Source organism: Rhinatrema bivittatum, chromosome 4, assembly GCF_901001135.1.
Source record: "Rhinatrema bivittatum chromosome 4, aRhiBiv1.1, whole genome shotgun sequence".
Classification (NCBI taxonomy): domain Eukaryota; kingdom Metazoa; phylum Chordata; class Amphibia; order Gymnophiona; family Rhinatrematidae; genus Rhinatrema; species Rhinatrema bivittatum.
This window is the reverse complement of record NC_042618.1, coordinates 139,274,896-139,294,030: the sequence shown is the minus strand read 5'-3', so window position 1 is coordinate 139,294,030 and position 19,135 is coordinate 139,274,896. Positions and strand designations below refer to the sequence as shown.

Sequence of the window (19,135 nt, the reverse complement as noted above, 5' to 3'; positions counted from 1 at the left end):
GCCGGTGCTCCCCGCTGGCTTCCTTACTTTGGCCTGATCCGCGACGGGCCTTACGTGGCGTTCTCCCCACAAGGGAGACACCGCCGACCTCTTCAGGGGGCTCCGCCCCTTGGGCGAGCGTGCACGCAGAAGCCAGCAATTTAAACGGGCCGCGGTGGAAAACCTCGGCCCGCCCCCAAACCTGACGTCACCGGATGAGGCCTATATAAGGCCACTTTTAACTTTTCTGCTTTGCCTTGGCAACAGGTCGACTCTCCGATTAAGCTAGTTTCTGTTCTTGCTTCATCGCTTCCGTGTTCCTGGCTCCGCTCCTGTGTTCCTGACTCCGCTTCTGTGTTCCTGTCTCCGCTCCTGTCTTTGCTTGCTTCTCCGGTTCTGACCTTGGCCTGGCTCCTGGATTCCTCTGTTTGCTGCCCACACTGACCCTCCATGCGTTTCCTGTCTTCAGCTTGCCTGCTGCCTGCCCCGACTTCTGTCCTGCTCCTTGTACCGTTCCGTTCTTGCCTGCCTCGATTCCTGGACTGTCTTCATCTCTCCTGTCTTCTGCCTGCCCTGACTCGGACTGCCCACCGGACCGCCTTCTCTAGGAGATCTGCGCCTAAGACCTGCCTGGCACCCAAGAGCTCATCCTGCGGGGAACGAGGGCTGGTATAGGTGAAGTTCCTGTCAGGTCTCCTAGTCCAGTTCCGCCTCCCGGCTTCGAGTGCCACTGTCGGATTCATCAGTGGGCCAACCTACTTTTAAGCCGGCTCAAGGGTTCATGTTCTCAACAGTTTGCCAAAGCCATGGACCCGGCTGACATCTCTGGTCTCCAGGCCATTCCAGGCATGGCCCAGCGGTTACAGCAACAGCAACACTGCTTGGATCTTTTGACGGCCACGGTCAAAAGATTGGTCAATCGCCTGGTTGCTGCTCCCCAAGCCGCAGCTCCACCTTCAGCTCCTGTCCCGGCTCCTGGGCCCGCCGCAACTCTACATTTGCCGGCGCCACCCCGTTATGCCGGGGACCCCAAGCAGTGCCGGGGGTTTATTAACCACTGTTTTATGTGTTTCACCCTGCAGCTTATCTTGTCTGATCAAGTTAAGATGACTTATATACTTTCCTTGTTGGATGGCTGAGCCCTGGCATGGGCCTCTCCCTTATGGGAGCGGGGCGATTCACTTCTCGGGGACCTCCAACAGTTCATCCATGCTTTCAAGCAAGTCTTTAACAAACCGCTCAGCAATCCACGGCAGCTACTGAACTCCTTCACCTATGCCAGGGGCCTCGGCCTCTAGTCGTCTACGCAGTTGAGTTTCACACCTTGGTATCTGATCTGGGCTGGCAGGAGGACAGCTTGCAAAGCATATACCTGGAAGGCTTATCATCCAGGATTAAGGATGAACTCGCGGCCCGGGATATCTCGGAGGATCTGGAAGCCCTGATTGATCCCACCAGACGAATAGACTGCCACCTTCAGCAATGGTCCCGTGAGTTGAAACCAGCTCAGAAGTCGGTCCCATTGGCCCCCTCCTTCTCTCATCCGCTGGCTCCTCCATTCGAACACCAAGCTGCCCAAGGAGAGGAACCTATGCAGCTGGGTCACAGCACTTTCACTCCTGAGGAGAGGCAGCATCATCGTACTCTGGGCCTGTGTCTCTATTGAGGTGGCAAGGGACATTTACTAGCCCAATGCAAGAAGTGTCCGAAAAACACCCGGGCCTAGGCATCACCGGGGAGCTGATCCTAGGCTGTATGAATCCTGCTCCCCAATGCATGGTTCCAGTATCCCTGTTGTACCCAGGAGGTTCCTTTTCCACACTGGCCTTTGTTGATTCAGGGGCAGGGGGCAACTTCATTCTAGCAGATGTGGTAGAACAGCTACAACTTTCCGTACCGCCGCATACCCCACTGTTGAGGATATCATCTATCCACGGCACTCCTCTCCCAGGCTGAGTGTCTGCCACTACTGTTCTAGTGTTCCTTCGTACCGAAGTGCACCATGAGGAGGAGATTTCCTTCAATATCCTTGAGAAGGCGATCAATCCTATCATCTTGGGCCTACCCTGGCTCCAGAAGCACTCTACGCTCATTGACTGGGAATCCCTCCAAATCACAGCATGGAGTCCTAGTTGTTTCTCCAACTGTCTGCACAAGATACCATGCCCCAATGTCCTCCTGGCAGCCACCACCCTGGCGCTGCCTCTGCAGTATGCGGAATTCGCGGATGTCTTCTCTAAAGAACAGGCCAAGGTTTTCCCTGAGCATTGGACTTTGACTGTGCCATTGAGTTACTCCCTGGCTCAACACCTCCTCGGGGTCGGGTTTACCCCCTATCTCTACCAGAAATGCAAGCTATGGCACAGTATATCCAGGAAAACTTGGGCTGAGGATTCTGCCATCCTTCAAACTCCCCAGCGGGATCTGGGTTCTTCTTCGTCGCTAAGAAAGACAGCTACCTAAGGCCATGCATAGACTACCGAGGTCTCAACGCCATTACTCGTTGATATAGATATCTGCTACCTCTCATCCCAGAGCTCCTAGACCATCTTCAGGGGGCCAAGGTCTTTACCAAGCTCGACCTCCGAGGGGCATACAACCTAGTGTGGATCCGACCAGGCAACGAATGGAAGACCACCTTTAACACTCTTGATGAGCGTTACAAGTATCTGGTAATGCCCTTTGGGTTGTGTAATGCCCCAGTGGTTTTTCAAAACCTCATGAACGAGGTCTTCCAAGACATGCTCCAGTCCACTGTAATCATATACCTTGATGACATGCTTATATACTCTAAGGATCTCTCCACGCATCGACACAAAGTACGTCAAGTTCTGCAATGACTTCGAGAGAACTGCCTTTTCGCCAAACTAGAAAAGTGTCTATTTGAACAAGGATCCTTGCCCTTCTTGGGTTACATTGTATCGACTACTGGATTTCACATAGACCCCGAGAAGGTCTCCACTATCAAAGACAGGCCGCGACCAGTAGAAGTTACAGCTCTTCAGCGCTTCCTTGGCTTTGCAATCTTCTACTGCCAATTCATCCCGCACTACTCTCAAAGGGTAGCCCCTCTCACTGCTCTAACTAGAAATGGGGCTAATGCCAAGGAATGGACACTGGAAGCCCTTCAAGCTTTTGAGAACCTTAAACAAGCCTTCCTTCTTGATGCCTGCTTATGCCATCTGGATCCCACACGATCCTTCGTTGTGGAGGTAGATGCCTCCGACATAGTGGTGGGTGTGGTCCTCAGCCAAGTTTCCAACAAGGGCACGTTACTTCCCTGTTCTTACTTCTCACGTAAGTTCTCCCCTGCTGAGAAAAACTATGGCATAGGAGATAAAGAACTGTTGGCCATAAAGATGGCCTTCGAGGAATGGCGGCATTGGCTTGAGGGGGCCAGGCATCCCATAGTGGTTTACACCGACCACAAAATTTGGAATATCTGTGCCGGGCTCAATGGCTGAACCCTCAACAAGCTCGCTGGTCCTTGTTTTTCAGCCACTTTAACTTCTCGCTATGTTACCGGCCAGCATCTAAGAACATCAGAGCCAATGCCCTCTCCCGCACCTCAGAACTTGGGGATACACCAAGAACCCCGCAGTACATCCTAGACCCAGCTAGGGTCCTTCTGCAGCCACGGATTTAGCCCCGGCAGGCAAGACAGTGGTACCCATTCACCTGCAAAAGAAAGTTCTCTCCTGGGCACACAATTCCCTAATGGCCAGACATCCTGGCAAGGCCAGGACACTGGAACTCTTAACACACCACTATTGGTGGCCCCAAGTCTCTCAAGATGTCTAGGTGTATGTCAGTTCCTGCCCAACCTGTGCCCGGCAGAAGCTGTTGCCTGGTCATCCTTGGGGGCTACTGCAGCCACTGCCCGTACCATCAGAACCCTGAACCCATATTTATACCGACTTCGTAGTTGATCTGCCACCTTCAGAGGAGAAAAGAGTCATCTGGGTCACGGTAGATAGGTTTTCAAAGATGGCCTACTTCATGGCTCTCTCCAAGCTCCCTATGGTGCCAGAGCTCACCCAACTCTTCACACAGCACATCTTCCGCCTGCACGGACTGCCACAGCATATCACCTCAGACCGAGATTCACAGTTCACGGCAAGATACTGGAGGGCACGTTGCAAGAAGTTTGGAGTCCAGCTAGACTTCACGTCAGCCTTCCATCCCCAAGGCAATGGCCAAGCAGAGTGGACCAACCGCTCTTTGAAGACATTCCTCCGTATGTTTGTGTGAGACAAGCAAGAAGATTGGGTGGCTCTGCTCCCATGGACAGAGTTCTCTTTCAATCTTCACACAGACTCCGCAACCAAGACCTCTCTGTTCCAGATGGTCTTTGCCAAACAACCAAAACCACCTTTACCGCTTCATCTGTCTGTGCCCTCACCCGCTGACCAACTCACAGCCCTGCAACTTCACTCTCTCTGGAAGTCCACTCAAGATAATCTACTACGTGCGGCAGAGGCCGCTAAGAGGGATACAGATAGACACCGCTGCAAGACTCCACTCTTCAACCCAGGATATCGTGTCTGGCTAAGCTCCTGCCACATCCACCTTCGGATCCTTTCTATGTGATTTGCTCCTAAATATATTGGCCCCTTCCCAGTCATTGAATGCTTGGGGCCAGTCTCTTACTGCTTGTGCTTACCATTGAGCTTAAGAATACACAATGTATTTCATGTCTCGCTGCTTAAACCACTGGTCCTCTCACACTTCCACTGCAACCCACCGAAGCCTCTGAATGCAGTTGCGGATGAGGATCCCGTTTATCAAGTACAGAAGATCCTGGATATCCGGTTCCATCATCAATGCTGGGAATACTTGATCTCGTGGGAGGGCTTCGGTCCAGAGGAGAACACTTGGAGCCTGCCTCCAATATCCTAGACAAATTCCTTCTCCTCCTCTTTCTTCAAGATCACCCAGACAAGCTAAGTCCCCCAGGGAGGGGGCGTAAGAGGACGGGGTACTGTTGGGAAACCCGGCCGCGGACAGCTGCAGCCAGGTCCCCCCTGCTCTTACCTGCAGGCGCTGGTGCTCCCTGCTGGCTTCCTCACTCCAGCCCGATCCGCAACGGGGCCTTCTCGCTGCGTTCTCCCCACAAGGGAGATGCCGCTGACCTCTTAGGCGTGAGTGCACACAGAAGCCTGCAATTTAAAGGGGCCGCGACGGGAAACCTCAGCCTGGCCCCAAACCTGACGTCACCGGCTGAGGTCTATATAAGGCCACTTCTAACTTATCTGTTTTGCTTTGGCAACAGGTCGACTCTCCGAGTAAGCTAGTTGTTGTTCCTGTTCCTGCTTCATCGCTTCTGTGTTCCTGGCTCCACTCCTGTGTTCCTGTCTCCACTCCTGTCTTCACTTGATTCTCCGGTTCTGACCTTGGCCTGGCTCCTAGATTCCTCTGTTTGCTGACCGCACTGACCCTCAGCGTGTTTCCTGTCTTCAGCTTGCCTGCTGCCTGCCCCGACCTCTGGCCTGCTCCTCGTGCTGTTCCATTGCTGCCTGCCTCAACTCCTGGACCGTCTTCATCTCTCCTGTCTTCTGTATGCCCTGACTCAGACTGCCCACCAGACCACCTTCTCTAGGAGACCTGCGCCTAAGACCTGCCAGCCCCCGCATCCAAGGGTACTACCTGCAGGGAACGAAGGCTGGTATAGGTGAAGGTCCTGTCAGGTCTCTTAGTCCAGTTCCACCTCCCAGCTTCGAGTGCCACTGTCAGATTCTTCAGTGGGCCATCCCACTCTCAAGCCGCTCAAGGGTCCACGTTCTCAACACTATTAGGCCATAACGAAGGTATTTTCTGTCATAATACATTATCATGCACTTTAAATGGAAAACAGTACATTCATTATTAAATGTTCAGTATACTGTACCATCTTTTAATAACTGTCCCATTGCCCTGCTGACTTCCATCATAGCTGCTGTTGCACTGGATGGATCAATGGCTCCAAACACCCATGCATCTCGATGATTTCCAAGCACCACATAACGATCTATAAAATAACAAGCAAATCTGTGAGTACATGGACTCCTGGGAAGGACCGAGTTCCAGATAAAGAGATTTATTTACTCAAGCACAAAAAGTCTGTAGTAAACATAATAAGACATGCCACACTGGGTCAGACCAACAATTACCAATCCAAGTCACAAGTACCTGGCAAGTACGCAGACATTAAATAGATTCCAAGCTATTATTCCTTACTGATTAATAGCAGTTTATGGACTTCTCCTCTAGGAACTTATCCAAACCTTTTTTAAACCCAGTTACACTGACTGCTATAACCACCTCCTCTGGTAAGGACTTCTAGAGCTTAATTATGCATTGAGTTGCTTGCTAACTTCATGGGATGCCCCCTAGTCCTTCTATTATCTGAGAGAGTAAATAACTGATTAACATTTATTTACCTGTTCAAGTCCTTCCATGATTTTGTAGACTTCTATTATATCCCCCCTCAGCCATCTCTTCTCCAAGCTGAATACCACATTAGCTTCATGACGAACAGTAATATATGTATTTCATTACATTTTAAATGTACATGCCAGCCTCCTACTGGAAAGGCCCAGGGCAGCATATAACATAGCAAAAATTACAATAGCATATCTCAAAAACCACAAGTTTTCTAAAAAAAAAAAAAAAAAAAGACAATATCATATATCAAAATACAAATAAAACAGTGACTGTCCCCAAACTCCTCACAAAAATGGAAGACAACTTCCTATCTCTCCCAGTTCCTCCCTAAGGAGATCCCGAAGCAGCAACCCTCTTTTGTATTATTCCTTCACAGGTGACCTGCTCCCAGCAGTGGTAGAATATTTTGAAACCCCTTGGACCAGGGGCTGGGGTGGGTGGAACCAGATGACTTGATGCTATCCTGGTCTCAGGCTGAAGGAAACCGCAGAGGGAAGGGTTCCGGGAGGGCACAGGATTTTCAATGCAGCCCTGCTCTTCCCAATCAGGCCAGCATGCATCTGCATTCCTGCTGCAGGCTACTTCCCCAGTGATTAAAGGGTCACCCGCAGCCCCACAGCCTCACAAAACCCCCACCCCAAGATCCAAGCCTCAGTGTTGGTTCCCCCCCCCCCAAATTAAAATATACAAAGGGGCTCCCCTCCTTTCCCCACCCTTCTCAGCCCCAGAACAATTTCTGATTAGGAGGGGGAGGATCTAAGGGATCTTTTGGCCCCGCTACATATTTTAATCAGGTGGACAATAAAGGAGAGGTTTGATGAGTGCTGATGGGTCAGATTTAGGTCCTCTGTTGCAGCACCTAGATTTGTCCAGCTAAGTACCTGATTCACTAAGAGATTTTCCCATAGACACAAAATCGGAGAAAAGCCTTAATGAATCTGGCCCCAAGTTAGGCAGCTACATGGATATATGCACCATACAAGCTGTTAAAGGAATATTTTTAGAATATAGAATGTGGCCAGAATAATAAGTATTTACATTTTATAATTGTGGCACCTACTTGACCGCATGTGTTAAAATGTGGAATATTCCAGCTTGGAAGGTTCACTAAGGGGACAGAGGTGTTTAGAAAAACATTTCAATCTTTTATAATGGGGAATATTCTAGTTAGAAGGTTCAAAGGAAGTTTAAGGGGTGTTTGTGAGATTTATTTGAGTGACAGGGTGGTTCTACCCCTAAAGAAGAAGGAAAATCTGGAGGATATAAAACTGCCTCCTACAAGGGACAGGAGGATGTTCTTTGGAGTGTTAGAGGACATTTCTGGAATTGAATGTTGGAAGCTGGCACTCTCGTGGGCACTCAGAGAAGTCTTGAAAAAGTGTAGATCTGAAGCCAGTGACTAGGAGCTGTGCCAGGAGCCAGAAGGGACTGCAAGGAGTCTAGGTCCAATCTTGGAGCTCCAGTATAAGGACTGGGAAACTTTAACTGCCCGAAGGGAGGGGAAGAAGTTGCCTTGGGCCATTTCTGGCAAAGGTTGTGAATAAATTGAGAATCTTCTTCAAGAGAAACTCTGCAACTAGTTACTGGGAGGGACCACAGAAAGCCTGGGCATAGGACAAAGGGATAACTTTGGGAGTGACTTAGATCTGACATTTGGAGTCTGAGAGAAGAAGTTTTGAGATGGTGAATTTTTGTATCTGAACTATTTTCCTGATATGCCTACTTGTTTTTGCTGTGGACTTTATGGTTTATACTGACTGAAACTGAATTATTTTCAAAGTAAGCTTTTTCACTATGGAGCACCATCCTGATCTGGACTGTGTGGTTTTTTTTTTAGAAGTGACCTTTGCCCAGTTTGGCCTTGCAGGAGAGCCTGTCCCCATTTCATGAGACCCAGAGACGTTACTGCCTCACCCCGGTTGAGTAAATACATTGCTCTCCAGGGCCGGGAAGGTGACTCCCAGCCAAGAGAGAGTTATAAAACAAAAAGTAAAATAACTAAAATAATTTAGGACTAAAAGTAAGAATATTTAGAAATAAGGCCAAAATTAGGACAACATCAGTTAAATTTGCTTATTCCAAATGGATGGATGGCTAGATACAGCAAGATATGGTTCAATAAAGCTTAATTATTCTAAAATATTGTAATATTATTACCTGGTTCATGATTTCCCTGTATAAAGCCAATGACATTTTTAATTGGTTTCTTCACATTATAAGTCCGAACATAAAGTTTTATTTTGCTAAAAAAGATAGAGAAAAAAAATAACAAAGAATAAGCCAATATTTCAGGTCAGTTATATCCACTATTCAGAAAATTACTTAAGCCTCCATAGAAAGACTGGTCTGATGGATCAGTGATAGTGTAATGCACTGCCATGTGGATGATCTAGGTTTCATACCCAGGTCAGACTTTCCACTTCTCAGGATCAGGCCCATCATTTGTCCAAGTGGTGCCCCAAGCAGTCCAGAGCGTGGGGCCAGTCATGATGGCACAGATCCTTGGATGACTTGGATGCAATCCAACAATCAAATAGAAACTCCAGAGAGCCCTTGCCACTGTAGTTGCAGCCTGAAGCACTGGTGCCCCATGCCTTAATGAGGCACATTGGTACCACCCCTCCCAGGCATGGTGACCTGGGCAGTCACGCACCTCACCCACTCCTTGTGACAGATCTAACCAGGATGATTGATGACTGAGGCTGTGGATGTTGCAGAGACCAGGTTCATATCCTCTGGAAGTGAGTCAGTCATTTCTCAATGACACCACTTATAGTCTACCTTAGCTGCATTCTGAAGGGAGCCATGGTTTGTGAAATCTGCCAAGGATTGTCACTGCAATGGCTGGTTTTAGGTTGAGAAGGAACATAAAAATCATGGGTAAAAATATACTATTTGTACATGGAAACTCATGACACTGAGACCTCACTTTCAGGCTGATGTAAAATGTATGCTCATGACTGAGCGCCCACGCACCTAACGCATACTTAGCCACCTCTCCTGAGGTGGCTAAGTATGCGCCATTTTGGTTCCTGGCTCCCGACGTCACGCGTGCAGGAGATCACTCCCGGACCCCCGCTGGACTTTTGGCAGCTCTTGGGGTCAGGAGGCCCCCCCAAGCTGACCAAAAGTCCCTGGGGGTCCAGCGGGGGTCCGGGAGTGATCTCCTGCACGCGTGACATCGGGAGCCAGGAACCAAAATGGCGCCGGCGCTACCTTTGCCCTGTCACATGATAAGGGCAAAGGGCCACCGGCGCAATTTCTTTTAACGCAGCCGTGGCCAGAGAGCAGGAGATCGCACCAGGACCCCCCCACTGGACCCCAGGTAATTTAAAACATTTTTGGGGGGTTAGGGAGGGTGGGGGATTTGTTTTAAAGGGTCGGGGTGGGTTTTAGGGTTGTTTTGGTGTGCCGGTTTTCCCACCCTCCCCTGATTTACGATTTTTATCGATTAAAAAAAAAAAACAAAACACGACGATCAGATTTCCCTCCCTCCCCCCCCCCCAGCCAAAATCGATCGTTAAGACGAGCGATCACACGATTCACACCCCTAGTAATAGCTTATAGCCTCATCCACACACATTTCCATATGATGAGCACTATTAGCTCCACTCTGGTTTGGATGCACATTTTGGATGCACTAATCCCTTTATTGCATCGAGTGTTAGCCTAATGCATTCAAAACGTGCGTCTAAGAGCTTGTTAGCCTGTGCGCTAAGCTCAGCGCATGACATAGTATCGGCCTGCTTCAGTACTGTGTTCAGTTCTGGAGACCAGCCTTTTAAAAAGACATTGAAAGGATGAAAGCAGTTCTGAGAAGAGCTAGCAAAATGGTATAGGGCCTGCAAGACAAACCCTACACAGCAAGGACTCAGATACTGAAACTGTACTCACTGAAGGAAAGAAGGGAAAGGGAGCATATGAGAGAAACATTCACATAGTTAGCAGGCTTCAATAAAGTATAAGGTATAACTCTGTGGAAATTCTATGCAAATGCAGCTCCTCCCATTGAATTTAGAAGAGGGGAGGGAAAGCCATGTAAAAGGTACTCCTAGGGTTCTCCTCACATCCCACTCTCTCTCTCAGGTTCCACGCTGCTCACATTTTCTGAAACAAAAAATAAAAAATAGCCCCACTTAATCACTAATAATTAATGTTTTTAGAGGCAATATTGCTTAATCAATTTAAACTCGCATCAAAAATATGTGAAGACAGACGGTGATCATTTCAAACATACATTCTTCAGGTACCCATCCAGGTAATCGTTAACCAGCCTCCAACCACCTTATTTACTTAACAAATGCAGTGCCACAAAAATGTAATTGTATTCTCAAAAAAGATTTTTTTTTAATTAATGTAGACTAAATAGTCTCTGATAATGATTATGTCGCACTTAATCGCTGGAAATCGCTGAAAACGATGTTGTTATATAAAAAAAACTATGAGCAATAGATTATTATGAATCAATGACACAAACTGAAAAATATTTCATAAATTGCTCAAGTACTCTTTAAACTCAGATGGTACGCTTCCTATACCACACATTGGAAAAAACCCGGTAAGTTAATCACAAGTCTACTTAGCTCAGATGATGACCAGGTTTCGGATCAAGTCCTTGATGGATCATCAGGGGATCCATCACTGAACACACAATTTTGCATTAAATTCAATGGGAGAAAATGAAGGAATCCCCTGTAACCAGGATGGGTACCTGAAGAATGTGTGTATGAAACGAACACCGTCTGTCTTCACAGATTTTTTATGTGAGTTTAAATTAATTAAGCAATATTGCCTCTAAAAACATTGATTATTAGTGATTAAGTGGGGTTATTTTTTTGTTTTTGACTCATTAAATAGGCACACTCACTTAGTGGGCAATTTCTTTATTTCGGTTTGTCACATTTTCTGAAAGCCACATAGGGCAGGAAAAATTCCGCTGTTCCCGAGGTGATGCCTGCAGCACAGATTGGGGGAAGAGGGGAGGAGGGAACCAGCTGAAGGAAACTAATAAAGATTAATAGGCAGAAGAGAAAAGTGGGGGGTGCAGATTGGCTGTAATAATGTTGAGAGGAGAGAGACAGGAGGGACAGTATTAAGGGATAATGCGGAGGGATTAGGGGCGAGTGAGTGAGCTGGGAAGAGCTGGAGGATATAAGAGAGAGTGTGCAGGGTGAGGAATGAGATGGGGTGGGGGTGAGTATTGGTGCAAGATGGGGAAGGAATGTGTGGGGGAGATGAGCTGGGAAGGGGGAAATGAGATTGATGGGGAGACACGCTGGAGATGGAGGAGCAAATAATTGTTAAGGGGAAGAAATTTGTGGGGGGAATAGGCTCCGGGAAGGGATGCATGAGTGTTAGAGGAGACAAATAGGGGAAAGGAGGGGAAGAGTTTGAAGGAGGGTGTAAGAAGCTATGGAAGCGGGAGAGAAAGTGCCGGGTGGGACAAGCTGGGGAGGAGAGAGTGTGTTAATGGGAGAAGATATGGAGGGAAAGGGAAAGAAAGTGATAGGTCAACCTGGGGGAAGAGGCAAGAAGGTTATTTGGAGGGAATGAACTGGGAGAGCACAGAGATAATGTTAGAGAGAGAGAGAGGGAAAAGGGGTGAACTGGGGAGGAAGAAAGGGAATGGTGGAGTGGTGGAAGAATATGGGGGAGACGAGTAAGGGGAGAAGGAGAGTGTTGGGGGAACAAGCTGAAGGAAGGGGACATATAGTGAGTAGAGGAAGAGTGAGCTACTGCTTTCTTTTCAAGGTTTCTAATTTGCCAATTCACAAAGTCAAAAAGGAGTGGCAGGTGGCACCAACTTCTTTTATCTGTTGGCACTTGTAGCAACAATGACAGACACTTCTGTGACACCACAGCAAGGAATCGACGCAGCTTGCAGTACCTCTTGGGTTTCCGAGGTTGCTAAATAAAATCACTGAAAACTGGAAGACCTAGTTTTGGTGCACTATTACTGTACTTCTAGCAGTATTCTGCAGCAAAACTTTACAATTCTGCATCTTTTACTAAGAATGTTTTTGCTTTGCAGTTTAAATAAATTATTACCCTAATATTGAATAGCAAATCTTCATTAAATAAACGCACTCTATCCACAGCAGGACCCGCGCAATGGAACTCTCTACCTCCAGACCTCCGGAAAGAACCTTGCCCTATCGTCTTTAAGAAGAGACTCAAAACTTGGCTATTCGAACAAGCCTTCTACCCACACCAATAATCGTACTCTAAATCTTTTCAAATTTATGCACCTTGGAACGTATCTACTGTATAGTCAGCCAGATCCTATTGGAATACTACATTATTTATTGTAATTTCTTATTCTTTTAACCCCCAGTTACTTAATCCAAGTTTATCCTCCTGTTCGATGTAATTGCACTCTGTCGTGCTTGTTTAATGTTACAATGTAAACCGAATTGATATGTAGCATTTGCTACATGAATTTCGGTATATAAAAATGTTAAATAAATAAATAAATAAATAATATTAAATGTAACATCGGGACATGCTAGAGAGATAAAGTTCCTGGATGGAATAAATGACAGTTTTATGGAGCAATTGGTTCAGGAACCGATGAGAGAGGGAGTAATTTTGGATTTAATTCTCAGTGGAGCACAGGATTTGGTGAGAGAGGTAACGGTGGTGGGGCTGCTTGGCAATAGTGATCATAATATGATCAAATTTGAATTAATGACTGGAAGGGGGACAGTAAGCAAATCCACTGCTCTACTGCTAAACTTTCAAAAGGGAAACTTTGATAAAATGAAAAAAATAGAAAAAAACTGAAAGGAGCAGCTACAAAGGCTACAAAGGTAAAAAGAGTGAAAGAGGTGTTAAAAATACCATCCTAGAAGCATAGTCCAGATGTATTGCACACATTAAGAAAGGTGGAAGGAAGGCAAAACGATTACCGGCATGGTTAAAAGGTGAGGTGAAAGAGGCTATTTTAGCTAAAAGATCTTCATTCAAAAATTGGAAAAAGAATCCAAAAGAAGAAAATAGGATAAAGCTTTGTATGCTTTAATAAATCTAAAAATTCATTATATCATTAAATAACAAAAGGCAAACCTTCAGTAAGGCTGAGATTAGAACTAGGCATATTGCTCATTTGAAAACTGAATCAGTACAGGATCCTTTCTCCATGTATAAAAGCACACTAAAGTTTTTAATAACAACAACAAAACAAGTCAAGAACCTTAATACCTGAACTAGGCCAGCAGGTAGAAGTCTGTGCTATTTGTCAGAGGAATCTGGAGATTTCTGCTATTGATCCTCTGAGAGCACATGTTGGGATTTCTTATACTCATTTAAATGTTTAATTTAAGGTTATAAGGGAGATATAATTATAAAATGTACCCAAAACAAAGATGTGTTTTATATTATTGATCCATAAAGCAATATATAAAACAGACTAGAACAATAAATGTAAGGATTAAGCTATGCTATTATTTTGACATCATCATTTTGGTATTCTTAAATTATAGGACTGTTTCTCACAAGCTTGCATTCCTGATGTGGTGACTCATGTTATTGCATTTGTGTTACCACTAATGTAGATAATTTTTCAATAATGTAGATTTTGTATCAAAATTTAAGTGAGCTGGTTAAAATGAAAAACTATCCTAAACAGGTCATTTACTGGTAGTGCAACTTGGGTTATTGCAAAACTCTGCATTAAAATGGTAGTGCAGGTTGGGTAAATGCAAAAATCAACATTAATGCTGCTTTTAAAGCAAAACATGGTACCCATGTGCAGGATGCATAGGGTTTCTTTGAGGGACTACAGAGCCAATAAAATAGGTGGAGGAAAAGGTGCTGTTTTCAGTAACAGCAAGTACCCCCTGAAAAAAAAGTCCTGAGTATAATACAAAGTTCTGTATTATATAAGTACAGTTACACACATTTTTTATATCCATTATTGCAGTGCTTTAATGCATTATTCAGAATATTCACTAAAGGGAATAAAGAATGCATGTCACCACACACATTTAGCACAATTTAGTAAATAAGATTTACTTCAGAAAACAGAACTTGTGGTAGAAGTAGTAGTAGGAATGGTTTATTAACCAGAACAGAGTAAACTTGATCTGTCTATGGTAAATCTCAGGCCATGTGTTTGTTATGCTGTCACGAGAATACAGTGATGTGAGTTTACAAATGGCCATATCCTGCAGCAGAAAAGTATTTCCTTGTGTAAGAATAGACTGAATTTGATCAGATTTTGCATTGTATACATTTTATTTATTTTAAGAACTATTTCCCTTCTATCTCTGGGGCACTAGAGAGATTCCCTGTTTCTATTTTCCAAAAATATATATCAAAGCATATATGTCTCAGTCTTAAAATGTTGGGATTTTGTGATGGAAAGAGGTGATGCATGCCTCCTTGTGCCTTGAGTCAAATTGCTAGGATTTGATCTACATTACACTTGGGGGCTTCCATTTTTAAGTTTTAACCAATAAGCAACAATGAAACACCCATAAACAGCTGAGTTTTCACCTTGCAGAACTAAACTTATAGCATAGACTGAATTTGTTTCCCTTCATGATCACCTTGTCCAGCATGCTAGAAGTTTCTCAGCACTCTAAATCAATAGATACTCAGTGTTCCATGAAATCAATTCCAGGGAAGACAAACAAGTTCACAGCTGAACAGTCTTGACATATTCTGGGCAAATGTGGCCAATCTTTGGGATCTCAAGAATCCCATGAATAAATGATATTGCAAGACGCATGCTCTACTGCTAGGGCACCCTCCAAACAGAGAGGAGAGGAAAACTAGGAAGCTTAACTTTTATCCATAGGAGTTTGAGGTCATAGTCCAGGAACAGAGCAGCAGTTACAATCCTAAAAGACACACTGTAGGAGTAGGTATTGGGTTCCATATGGAAATTTGGTCTATTTTAGGTAGATGAGCATGTAATATCTTACAAATGCTACTGGGCAGACTGGATGGGCCATTTTGGTCTTAATCTACCATCATTTACCATGTTACTATGTGAAGTATCTATAAATTTAATCTACCATCATTTACCATGTTACTATGTGAAGTATCTATACATTTCTTTCTGATTTATGGAAAGAATAGAAGTACATAAGAAAACATTTAAAAAATTAATAGCAATAAGAAATAGGGATGTGAAATTGCCTGATTTGGCTTGGTTCGGGGAACCCGAAAACCGAACCAAATTTTCCCAAAATTTCAGGAAAATTTGTTTGTCGGGTTAGCACGCACTAACAGGAGTTAGTACACACTAACTCCTGTTAGCGCGCTCTAACCCAAAATTTGGATCTCCCGAATTACAAAGACCCGAACCGTGGGAAATACGAAATTTCCTGTGGTGGGCCAAAAATGAAGCCTGAACCAAATGGTTCGGGCTTTGCACATCTCTAATAAGTAATGTTTCTGAATATGAATCTGTTCAATACATCTATCCATGCAAATCTATTCAAATCTAATCTGTGTATTCAGTAGATGGTGAGATAGGAAAGATGAAAGGTTTGGATAAGGAGTTTGCAAAGGTGAGGGGGGCACCCCCCTCCATATCTAAAGGGTGACCAGCTGATTCAGCCCATGCAAGCCAGGAGTAGGACTTGGTGTTGGGCAGGAAGAAAAAGGAAGTTATGCTTACACCAGCCAGGAGACTGGAAAGAGAAAGAGGAGGCTACTTTTGTGTCAGCTGGCGTAGAGGAGGAAACAATAGAGTTTAAAAGGTTGTAGGATTAGAGGTTGGTGGGTTCTGGTCTGGGGATGAAGGAAGAGGGAATGGGCTGGGAGAGGGGAAGGGAGAAAGGAAGAAGGGAAGCACTGTAGCTGAGGGGGAAAGTAGGAAAACACTGCAATTGGGGTAGCTGGAGAGTGCTGGAGTCAGGCCTTGCGATGAGAGAAAGAGAATAAAGGCCCGATTTTTAAAAGCCAATGCGCGTGAAAACAGGGAGATATGCGCGTGGACGGGCCACGCACATACTACATGCATTTTTAAAGGCCTGTGGCCACGCACATATCTCCCAGTACGTGCCGAAGACAGGCTAGGAGAAAAAGGGATGGGCTGGGGGTGGACCGGGATATCGCCATTAAGGCACTGTCCCATTGCCGCACATGCCAGACTCCGAGGAGCAGGTAAGTTGTAGAACAGAAAAAAAAATGGTTATTTAGGGGGAGAAGGTAGGCAGGGTAGGTAGGGGGTTTAGGAGTTTCCCTCCCAATCTGCTCGTTTATTGGAGTGGACTGGGATGAAACTGGGGATAGGCTGTATCGCGTTGCCGTGCGCATGTACTAAAATTTCCCTCCTTGCGCAGACGAGTCGGCTCTCGCGTGCACATGTCAGCACCGATATAAAATTGGGAGCACATGTGCGTGCAGGTAGTGGATTTTATAACATGCGCACGTCAACGTGCACGTGTTATAAAAACGGTGCATCCATGTGTATGCGCCAGGAACTGCGGACATGGACGCCTGCGCGCGGGTTTTAAAAAATCTATCCTTAACAGAGCATATGTAACAAAGTGTGAAATACAAAAACACCAAATTCTATGAATTGCACTGTGTCATTAACAGCTTGTATGTTGTGCAAGATGGTGATGGTTGGGGCCTGGCTTCTGTATTCCAGGGAGTGGGGAGTGGAAGCTTCCATTGCACATAGATGAAGAGAGTATAAACGTTTGCAAGGAAACAGAGGTTTTTTTTCAATGTTTTCTCCCCCTCTGCCCCTTAATGTGAGGCGCACGCAAGGGGAGGCTGAATTATGCAATCTCCGCGCGGCGATGCATCCCGGCCTTCTCCAATTCCCTCCCAGTCCATTCCAATTAAGGAGCGGACTGGGAGAGAACTTCCCTACCCCCTTTCCAAACCTCCTTTCCCCTTCCCCTCTCCTCCCCAACCCCTAAGTCCTACCTTTTTCCTTCTTTTTTTTGTCTTCAAACATACATCAGGGCCTGAAGGGGTTATGCTTGTGGCTGGGCCCCTTTGAAAATGAGCGCGGCGTGCACAAGGCTCGACCACGTGCGAAACCCCTGTTTTTAATACGCGCAAGTTTTTGAAAATCTACCCTCTATTTTGTGTGATTAGCCTGGTTTGGGAGTTGGTTTCAACATGAATATGTATTCAGTGTGGAATTTTGAAAACTAAAGAAAGCTGTAACACAATATGTAGGCATGGGAATAATCACTGCTTTGCTGTATTTCAGCATTCTGAATTGCCAGAGCAGGATTACCCACTATTTCTCCTCCACTGTTTTGTGTTGCAGGTAGATTTCATTTGTTATTATAAAAAGGGATAAATATAAAACCACTATACGATCCAAGAGGAGCTCAGACTGTTACGTGTGCCCACAGCCCTCTCACCTCTCTGCAGTCACTCCAGCTTTTGGTTCCTCGTCTCTGGTGGCGGTGGGCTGCCAGCTCCGTCCTCGGGCCTCCCCTGGTGCCTCCGGCTCAGCTGAAATCCCTGGTGTTCCCGGTCCAGCCACCACGTCCATTGCTTCACGTCGGGCTTCTCTGCGTGGCCCGCGGAGAGCCGCTGCTACTCGGCGCCACGCCCCTCCCCAATGCTTATGTAGGGCCCGCAGCAGGAACCAAGCCGCAGCCCCGGATGATGACATCAGCATAGCTTCAGTATTCAAGCGCAGGCTCCGCTCCCTAGCTTTGCCTTTGCAACCGGTCTCCTCGTTGGTCGAGTACTCGTTGCCTCCTGAGAGATTTGTCTCACTCCTGTGTTCCTGTTCCTTGTTCCTACGTTCCTGCCTTGCACCTTTCCTCGGATTTCCTACACAGACTTTGACTCTGCTTCGCTTGACCATGCCATTGACTCTCTCCAAGCCCGGACCTCTGCTTTGCCTGACTACGTCGTTGCTTCTCTCCAGACCCAGACCTTTGCATTTCCTGACTACACTGTTGCCTTTCTCCAGACCCAGACCTTTGCAATGCCTGACTATGCTGTTGCCTCTCTCTAGACCCAGACCTCTGCATTGCCTGACTACATCGTTGCCTCTCCATTGCCTGACTACATCATTGCCTTTCTCCAGACCCAGACCTCAGCATCGTTTGACTATGCTTGACTATCTCCATGATCAGACCTCAGCCTTGCTTGCCACTGCTTCCAGTTTGCTGCCAGCCCTGACTCAAGCCTGTTCCTCGACGCCTCTTCAGCTTACTTCCTGTACTTGATCTATTCAGGCTTCGACCTGCTCTTGCTCAGGTGCCCCCTGTCTGCCTTCGTTCCTTTGGCGCCCGGGTCTCCAGGACACAACCTTGTCCAGTGTAAGACTGTACCATCTCTCTCCTGCTGTCTCTGGGCTGATCTCGATCTCCTCATCATCTACTCCTAAGTCCAGCCAGCCCCGGCACCCAAAGGCTCAACCCGCGGGGAACGAGGGCTGGTATTGGTGAAGCTCGAGCTGGCCTATGTTCATCAGCCCACTCCACCTGCCGATGGTGGGGACCCGTAGGTCCCTACCTATGGGTTGCATCAACCCCACCTCGGCCCAAGGGTCCACCTCTGGTGCAACACAGACTTCAGGAAAGTGTAGAGAGTTGCAAGAGCAGTTTCCCACTGCCCCTTCTTTTCTGTTTTGTATTGCATATAAAACCTGTGGTCTCACAATAAAGTGGTTCTCAGTCTCAACCAATGCCTTCTGTTTTCATTGGACCCAAGTAGCCATGGATCAGCAGGTGGCAGTGAAAACGTAGAAAGACAATAAGAGCATAATAAAACTGAATTGATCAGACTTTTGGAAATA

The 19,135-nt window shown here is 46.2% G+C and overlaps 1 protein-coding gene across 1 annotated transcript in view; it reads right to left on the bottom strand.

Annotated features, from left to right (window-relative positions):
* Positions 1–19,135, bottom strand: part of LOC115090152 (putative N-acetylated-alpha-linked acidic dipeptidase) — a gene marked incomplete in the record, with an annotated part of 417,134 nt that overhangs the window by 263,861 nt on the left and 134,138 nt on the right. Inside the window, 2 exon segments of the mRNA XM_029598900.1 lie at positions 5,867–5,986; positions 8,560–8,645. Of these exon segments, the coding sequence (XP_029454760.1) occupies positions 5,867–5,986; positions 8,560–8,645 (206 nt within the window).